At 40.9% G+C, this 9,528-nt stretch overlaps 1 protein-coding gene across 3 annotated transcripts in view; it reads left to right on the top strand.

The window, feature by feature from the left end:
* LOC119656103 (cuticle protein 19.8) overlaps positions 1-8,869 on the top strand; it is a 71,363-nt gene extending 62,494 nt beyond the window's left edge. For all 3 annotated transcript variants that reach the window (XM_038062416.1, XM_038062417.1, XM_038062415.1), the window contains 2 exons: positions 7,746-7,883; positions 8,126-8,869. In XM_038062416.1, the coding sequence (XP_037918344.1) occupies positions 7,746-7,883; positions 8,126-8,434 (447 nt within the window). In that variant the 3' untranslated portion in view covers positions 8,435-8,869. The remainder of the gene's footprint in view (positions 1-7,745; positions 7,884-8,125) is intronic.
* Positions 8,870-9,528: the final 659 nt, after the last annotated feature.

Below are 9,528 nucleotides of genomic sequence, written 5' to 3' on the forward strand. Positions count from 1 at the left end.
CCCCAGAAAGACAGCAAAAGTCGTCTATCTCACAATTAGTATCTTTCCGGAACTGACTCCCAAGTAATAAGGGCGCGCCTTCCAATTACCGTAAACATTATCCACGGATTCACGTTTACCCCTGTCAGACCTTTCGGAGTACAATATTACAGCGCCCCAAGAGAAGACGAGTGCTCGCCAGAATGTTCAACTTATAACGCCGGTCGTTTGTTTGTTAGTTTTCTATTCATTTTAATCGCCTTTTACAAGAAACAGGACAATTTTGAGACATTCTGAATCTCCAATTCAAAGGGCATCCACCATACCAATGGGGTAAAGATGCGCTAAGTTAATAGTTAACACTATTATAAAAATTGGCCAATGGATGGACATTTTTTCAGTCGCAACTTCAGGAAAAATTCGTGCAAATAAACTAAATGATTCGAAATATTCTGAACTTCTATAAGATGACTTCCCCAGAGTTTAATTAGATCTATCCTTGAAAACTTGGCTTCGTCTCGTTTTCAACGAGGTTAACTTGTCGTGATCGGTTGCGTCATTTTGCTCTATCAAAGGCCTGAGCTGGATGTTTCGGCTGGCCTTTTGGTCGTTTCCAATCGACTTCAGACCAATCTGAGAAAGTGAATTCTCGTTAGCAAGAATAACGTGACCATCATCATCATAAACGGCGCAACAACCGGTATCCGATCTAGGCCTTAATAAGGAACTGCAGACATCCCGGTTTTGCACCGAGGTCCACCAATTCGCCATCGCTCCATCTTAGGCAGGGTCTACCTCGTCTTCTTTTTCTACCATAGATATTGCATCCATACGGATTAAGTGACCCGCCCACCGTAACCTATTGAGCCGGATTTTATTCACAACCGGACGGTCATGGTATCGCTCATAGATTTCGTCATTGTGTAGGCTGCGGAATCGTCCATCCTCATGTAGGGGGCCAAAAATTCTTCCGAGGATTCTTCCCTCCAACGCGACCAAGAGTTCACAATTTTTCTTGCACCCCTTGTCGTAGACCGTTGTTGATGTCGAATTGTCTTGAGAGAGATCCTGCTGCTTTTATCAGGCCTCGCACATTAATCAGGGTCGGCCTAGTCAGTCTTATTAATTTCGTCGGGATACCAAATTCCCTCATGGCCGTGTACAGTTTTACCCTCGCTATGCTATCATAATAATAATAATAATCGTTGGCGCAACAATCCATATCATAGGCGGCTTTAAAGTCGATGAATAGATAGTGCAACTGTTGTCCATATTCCAACAGTTTTTCCATCGCTTGCCGCAGAGAGAAAACCTGATCTGTTGTTGATTTGCCTGGAGTGAAGCCTCTTTGGTATGGGCCAATGATGTTCTGGGCGTATGGGGCTATCCGGCCTAGCAAGATAGTGGAGAATATCTTATAGATGGTACTCAGCAACGTGATACCTCTACAATTGCTGCACTGTGTGATATCTCCCTTTTTATGTATGAGACAGATAATGCCTCGTTGCCAATCGTGAGGCATTGATTCGCTGTCCCATACCTTGAGTACAAGTTGATGAACCACTTGGTGTAACTGGTCGCCTCCATATTTAACTAATTCGGATGTAATTCCATCGGATCCTGGCGACATATGATTTTTTAGCCGATGAATTGCACGGACTGTTTCTCCTAAACTTGGTGGTGGCAGTATTTGTCCGTCGTCTTCAGTTGGCGGGACCTCCAACTCGTCGATGTTCTGGTTGTTCAGTAGCTCATCAAAGTACTCAACCTATCGCTCCAATATGCCCATTCTGTCGGAAATATGGCACCATATGAATGAAAACTCAGCCATCAAGTTCACGGATTCGTGCTCATAATGTAGGGGATTACAGCCGAAGAAAACCAGGTCGATAACAGCAAATAATCCGCTACAAATATTCAAATCCATTATCACGGAACCGATTGCATTATTTTACAGGAAACAAACCGAAAAGGACAACAAGTTGCTAAGGAATGGAATGATGCTCATGCTCAGAAGAAAAAACAGTGGGATGTGTTTCGGCAGGATGAGCATCGAGGTGTATAAGGCTTCATCCTGCTGACTTGTTGGTAAAACTTCCGCGCCTGGTGCGGTTGCTCCCTGTACTTTTCTAGTTCACAGACTTGTTGGTTCTCCCAGGCATCCATTTTCCGTCTGTGAAGTCGCTTCTCCGCTCGACGAAGTTCGTGATTAGTCTCTGTGCATGCCCGCGTTCTTTGAGAATGCAACATTACTCGGTATGCGGCTGTTTGTGGCCGTATCCATGATAACGTTCTTCAGGTGGTTGTGAAACGTGACCATACCATACCTTTTCCGCAGTTTTTCCAAGATCGGTGCAACCCCATATCGATCGTAATTCGCATTTCAAACGTGATCATGGCGTGTTTTGACACTAGTGCCACGTAACATCTTCGTCTCCATTTCCGCGAGACGCCGTTCATTGTCTTTTATAGTCGGCGAACGCTGAGAATATAGAGAACGACAAGTCGGATGACACTGAAGACAATTTTCGATTTGGAACGTCCGTTCATGCATCGATCAAAATGAACGGCAGTTTTGGAACGTCACTTCATCTAGGTCGAGGTAATGTGTGAAGCAATTTCGTAATGCAGTTCACCATTGGCTGATAGTAGATCCCAGATATTTTTATCACTCAGTTCCGGGCATGTTATTCGCATCGGTTGCAAAATGCAGTTCTATTCGGAATCGATCTGGGACTGTGTTGTATGAGACGATCATTCTACAGGTTACGACGCGGGAACGTCGTTATTTGAATTGCGTGCCACATAGCGGCCATTAATTTTACGAAAGTAGACGTTTATGCATTCAAATGGGCGCAGGCTAACGTTTCTTTACGGTCAATTTAGTAATAATCATGCGATCGACAAGATGAGAGCATGCGTTCGCCGTGGCGACTTACTAATTGCAACTAGTACATTTAGAACAAAATTTCCTGTTCGGAAAGTGATTGTTCAGTGCTTGGGCACGTTTATCAATACTGGCAGTGTATGTAAAAAAACCAGGACCCTCAAACACCACCAGAACTCCAGAGAATGTCGATAAGGTGCGGAAGGCGATTTTGAAATCCCCCAAGATCTAAGACCTAAAATTTCATCCTTACAAACTGCAGTGGTGGAAAAACTTATTATAATACACGCGATTTCGATTCAGTAAAAGGGTTTTTTTACGAAAATGACAAGGCAATTGCAGTTACTTGTGACCATTATATTCAGATGAATGAAGAACTTTTTCTTCCTAAACTTGAAGAAATGCATCTGAGGGATGTGTTTTTCTAACAATGCGCACGCAGCTCACACGGTACGAGCATCAATGGCTTTTTTTGCACAAACATTTTCAAAAAACTTCAAATGTGCCTCTATGTAAAACTAGAAAGATTATAATGACATTTCCAATAATTATTGTTTCTTGATCGTTTAAAATAAGGAAATTCCCGCACTCCACTCTGTATTTTGAATAAGATGCTCGAGATTACCTTTGCTAAGAGACGCCAGAAAAACATCACTGCATAAAGCAGTGTATAGTGTGCTAGCCTTCGGGTGTCCCTTGTGACAGCGTCTAAGAACAAAGAAGGGCGGTTAAAGGGCGCTTCATTGATGAACACCGAGAGAGACACAAAGTGGTTTTGATGTACCCGCTACACTTTGAATTTTACCTTTTGGATTGTGGTATTGAAATTTAAGCCAGCGTACGAGCTCTTCTAGAGAACTAGGCATTGCCGAAGAGTATACCGAATTAGTTCGTGTGACCCAATTCAAATTCATTGTCAAATTTCTTCTACAGACCCAGAAATGCAATGTACAAAGGGCGATGCTTCTCACGGTGTTTTTTTCATGAGCAACCGTGCTGTGTGTATTACGTCAGTAGTTTCGAAGCCCTTAACAAACCAAGCTTTATTCATAATTTGAAAATTATGCAGGACTCCCTTCTTTTCATGGAACTGTGGTGCTTTCATATCAGTCAGGTGGTGTTCCCCCCTCTTCAACAACCCGATTGAGGAAGCCACTGAGCCACAGCGTTGGGTCCCAGCTCTTTGCTTTCCAGAGCTCAGATGCGGTATCGTCATTCATTTATTGCTTCCTCGACTTCAGTGGCGTTAATAGGGGGAATTCCTCCAAATGTCGGCAAGGCTTGTTGAATTAGAAGGTGAACAAATTCTTCCGTTGATATCTGCTCGAAATACACACGCCGTCTATCCTTCGCCGCTCCTCGATCAGCAAGCAAGTTCTTGCCATTAATGCAGCAGAGGTATTCCATATCCGGTGTGCGTTCTCAGTCTTCGACAAGTCGGTAGAGACCTCTCTCGCCATCCCGACTGCACAGTTTATAATAAGGATCTTTGTAATGGACCACTCGGGTAACAGTGATGGATATCTTTCCTTCCGGTTTAGGCGTTTTTTTTCATGCACCTTCATTTTAACATCGTCATTCCAACCTTTCTGTTCACCCCAAATACTTAGCCACGAAAGTAATGTGTTTTGCGGGTACACATCAATGAAACCGCTACGACTCAGAAACATGTTACTCCCAAAGGAATAATCGAAGTCAAAATATATTAATACGAAAAGGGGGAGAAACGACTTACGGTTTCGTACCAGAGCAAAGGCAACTCATCAAACCTTGTGACCGATACAAAAAATATCAGGCTTTGACCAAACTACGGTTAGGAGTACAGGCGAATCTATGTTAAATATAATTCGCATTCATATTGTCCTTTAAGAATTACATAAAGTAGCTTTTAACACCTACCACCCGGTGCCACTTCCGCGGTTCCCAGGGCGCAGAGGTGAGGCAGCGTCCGATACGCCCTGTTTCGAAACCACAAGCCATCTTCGTCGCTCTTGATTTTTGATACTTAAGTGGTAAGCCCGAAAAGGGTAATCCGTGAACCAACAAGGTTGAAGCAAGTTACTCTCCATTTGCTCCAGTCGGATATCAAGTGGATGCAGTAGGCTCAACGGAAAAAAATTGGCTTAGCGCTAATATTCTTCTCTGACAAACACTGTATTGCTTTCCAGACAAGCGGTGTTTCCATGTTAACGGCTGATATTGATCGCCATAACTGGATCCAACAAGGGAAACTTCAATCATCACCATGAATGCCTCTCCAACTGGGTTAATATCCAAAAGTTCACAGGCAGTACGCACTACATGACCAACAAAATCTCACTCCAATTTCGCTATTTCCGAATGCCAAATTTTATGGTCCCCAACTATCTGTATTAACTACTTCCATGAAGATGCCCATGATACAGCGATCGCTACCCTGCTCACTAATCACACTCTAAACAAATCATTCGTAGCTAAATTTGGCACTCCACCACAATCATTAGCGATCACTGTTTGTCTTCGTTATACCGTATGGAAGGCCAAAAATATGCCAATATTAGATCCAAACACAGTTTTTTCAAGAGGTTCAATTCACTGACTAGCCGTTTTGAAGGGAATTCCAACGACTTTTCCACGAAAGTGGCTAGCTGCATCGAAGAAGGTAGACATTAGATACAAAATCAGATTTAACAGCGAAAACACCAACCTGTAGGTGTCATATAAATTATACGGTTTACCTGGTCAAACTGACACACCACTTACGATTAAGTATATCGTATCTTTACTAGCCGTTACACAAAGCAGTATACTAAACTGTTTATTAGGAGTAATAGAGATTATATTTATCCTATCCGTTTTACTTTGATCTTCGGAATATGATGGCGATGGTTTGCAGAATACAACATGACTACGAATTATATTGAGCGCAAATTCGCCCAATCTATTGACCAGAGCTTGGCCCTTTCTGAAAATATTCTTTTTTTTAAAAAATTGGGGGTCCTAAGTCCGCATCAACTTGATGCCGGACCGAACCAAATGGGGAGCAGCTTCCTCCCTCTTTTTCTTTGGTCCACGGCTCACCTTTTGCACCATGTTTCCAACGGATACCAATATTCTAACCAATGACATCAGAGTAACATTGGGGAAGTTGACCAGGATAACGTGGACCAAGCAGCAGAAAAAGTTGAAGGTTATGTAGAATCCTCCAACTTTAATTATGATTTCAACAACTACATAAACCCCCTCTCGTATGTCTTCGAAAATTTCACTTCAACTAAGTCTCCACTGGCCCTGGCCCTAGTTTTTGCTATCAAGAGAAGTTGAGATTTCATTTCGAATGTGAAGATATCACCGGGTAATATATAGAAATATTGAGAAGAAGAGTCATCAGCAATCTGCTTTGCTTTTATACATAGATATTGGTCCCAGAAACGTCCACTCCTTTTTCTCACCTTTCAAATTGCTTTCAAAGATAAAAGATAGCTGTTTGTTTTTAATCTAGGGTAAGATATATAAAATTGATATATCAAAATGATTACACAATTTAGTGCTCATTTATGAAAATTCTTTTATTTTTGCGGTGCTACGTGATCATTTCTTGATTGCTGATTTCTTAAGAGAGTTTGGAACTTGCTGGCATGAAGCAATTGTATTGAAAAATTGGAACAAATGCAAATTTATAAGTGAACTCGATTAGTTCAGGTCACCGATAACAACCTGCTGCATTCCAGTCTATTCAAAAAATCATCTAACCTTATGATGGGAACATGGTTAATCAAAGTAAATCGGAAAAGACCTTTTAAATTTTTTCAGCAACATTTAAGGTAAAGACCACCTGCTTTGCGATCTCATCTTCAATCTTTCTTTCACTTTCAATATGGTCTATTCGAATCATTAAACTATTCCAAGTCTCGGCATTCTAAAGCTAAAATAAAAACTTATCAAGCGGCTCATTCTATAAAAGGTAAAAACAAATGCCACCTTGTACCCAGTTCCATGCAGAAAAAAAATCCCTCCAGCATCAGATGCAAAATACAATAAAATAAGATCTCATACTGTGCCAGGTCCCATTTAAACTTAAAATCGAACATGATGGCTGCAAATGTTATAGTCAATTATGGAAGTAATTTCGTAAATAACTTGCAGTCGAACGTTAGATTCCTTCCAAGATTCTCTCCAGCACAGTCTGCCTTCCTATACGAAACATATGATTGTATGTAGGTTTGTGTAGCGTGATGTACGGTAGGAATCAATAGTACCTGCAGGCATTGTAATGGCCGTACATCGAACGAATTCATTACTTCTACAATGCACTTCGAGAGCAAAAAAGTCTTGAACTTTAAAACTTTGGCGCGATGCATTTACCTTTAGGAAATTCCAACGTCGAATGTAAGGAGGAGAGGAGACCCAATAAGTTTTCATATGATGAAGGAAACCGCACCTTTTTCCGTGTAATTTCAATGGTTTTGTTTCCCTCGTTCTCCATGTGGATTTTATAAATAAAATGTTAAGGAAGGCGGAAAATGTTATCAGTCTATATATTGGGAAAAACGAGAGGCAAATTCTAGTGCACGTACATATGTATATAAGCGTACATACGAATGCAACCTATAGTGGATATTCAATGCTTCGGATCAACTTGAGCAAGTGCAGCTTCCAACGAAAGATAACAATAGAACAGTCAATGCAGATTCAAGGAGGTTCATTCACCCCTATTTGTTGCGTACTTAACACTGACATTCAAATCGAATCTCATTCAACATTTATTAATGAATGGAATGAATCAACGCACACAGCTTAGGCCACTAAGCTTTATATTTCCATCACTTTGATAAAGCGAATAAAGACTTTATAGACTGCTGAAAATACAAATATACTATTTTGACATTTTTAATTTTAGACACCCACCAGACCTGCATCACGACGGCCGCCAACATATGGACCACCAGACGTTCCACCATCATATTCGCCACCAAACCGTTACACTCCATCAAGGCCAATTCCACCAGGACCAACACCCCCTTATCGCCCACCAAATGTATGTACAACAAGCTCTTGGACTTTTCTAAGTAACACAGACGACTTCATGACAAAGCCGACCTTTTTATGAATTCCGCTTCACGCTTAAATGGACTGCTCCATCAGAAGCTGCAACGCTTATCTAGCACATTTACACTATCTCTATCTAAAGTTGAATAATCATTCAACTTTCCACAGCATCAACTTCACCATACTAAGCCCCTTGCAGACTAAACATACTAAAAACTTGATTATTTACAGGTACCCGACACCCATGACCATCACGACCATCACGATCATCACAACCATGTTCCTGGAATGCCATTTGACTTCGCCTATGCCGTAAATGATATTCAAACTTCCAATGATTACTCGCATCAGGCCAAGAGCGACGGTGACGTTACACGAGGTGAATATCGCGTCCAATTGCCTGACGGAAGGACACAAATTGTCCGTTACACTGCCGACTGGAAAACAGGATATCATGCGGATGTCAGCTATGAAGGCGAAGCTAGATACCCAGAAGGACCGTCGCCATTCAGCGGACAAAATCAGGGATATAAATATTAAATTTATTAGATAAGTTGTCACTAGTTGTGTATTGACTTGCCTGCATGCAGACCTACCTATGTATGAACTACGTATACCGAGCATCAGCTCCTTCGGACAGACTATAATTAACAAATGACATTAAAACTACTGCAAGTAACAACCTACTCATATACACTCTTGTTATTTGTATCTTTACTGAAAAAAAGATGCAAAGTACGTGCATATCTATTAGAGAAATGTATAATTACACAACTTGTACTATAATATTTCGATGGAAAAGTCCTGATTTATGTAAATATGTAGAAACAGCATCCAAAAAGGATGTTTTGACAAAATTTTAAGCTCTCGTGACCTAGAAGAAAGTGTACAAAATTTATGAAATGTTTTTACTGCCAACAAGCTTAATACACCTAAAGTATTAATAAATTTTTTTATTTAATGAAATTACCAAAACGTGATTTTGTTGCTCGAGATAAGATCTAGATGCCAAATTTTTCCTACTAACTTATAAATGTGGTCACGTAAAAATCCTAGTAAAGGTACAGTGCGTTGCTACATTCACGTGTACTAGATTCAGGTCGTCAGGAGATGTCCTTTCTGTTCTTAGTTTTCTCCAAAACATTCTGGCCAAAGCCCAAGACGCTGTGGAGAAAAATGTAAATATCGTCCTTATATAATTGGAATATATGAGGCAAAATGGCATTACCATAGAAATCCTCTATATTTTCCTGAAAACGCAAGTAAGGTGAAATCAAGGAAGTGCACTGGTGGACGGTAAGAAGATAGAAGGTGGTCAAAGTAATATATGGCGCAAATCTCATTATGTTCAGAAAATACCAAATCGAGCCAGATACGTAAAACTGGGATGATTTTTGGGTATATCATCTTAATTGGTCATGCCATAATTATCATACTGTTACCTGCAGTTATGCCATTAGGTTCTCCTTCATACACAAAGAGCCTATAAATGGAGAATGGAACAAGTGAGTTCGTCAGATGTCATTGATTCCCGGCCGAAAATGACACTTCTTCAAAAGAAAAACACATGAAAGTCCTGTTAAAAGCGACTACTTCTTCGGCCTTCGACCTGTTCAGTACAAGAGTCGGCTTAC

The sequence above is a fragment of the Hermetia illucens genome, chromosome 4, assembly GCF_905115235.1.
Source record: "Hermetia illucens chromosome 4, iHerIll2.2.curated.20191125, whole genome shotgun sequence".
In the NCBI taxonomy this organism is placed as follows: Eukaryota; Metazoa; Arthropoda; class Insecta; order Diptera; family Stratiomyidae; genus Hermetia; species Hermetia illucens.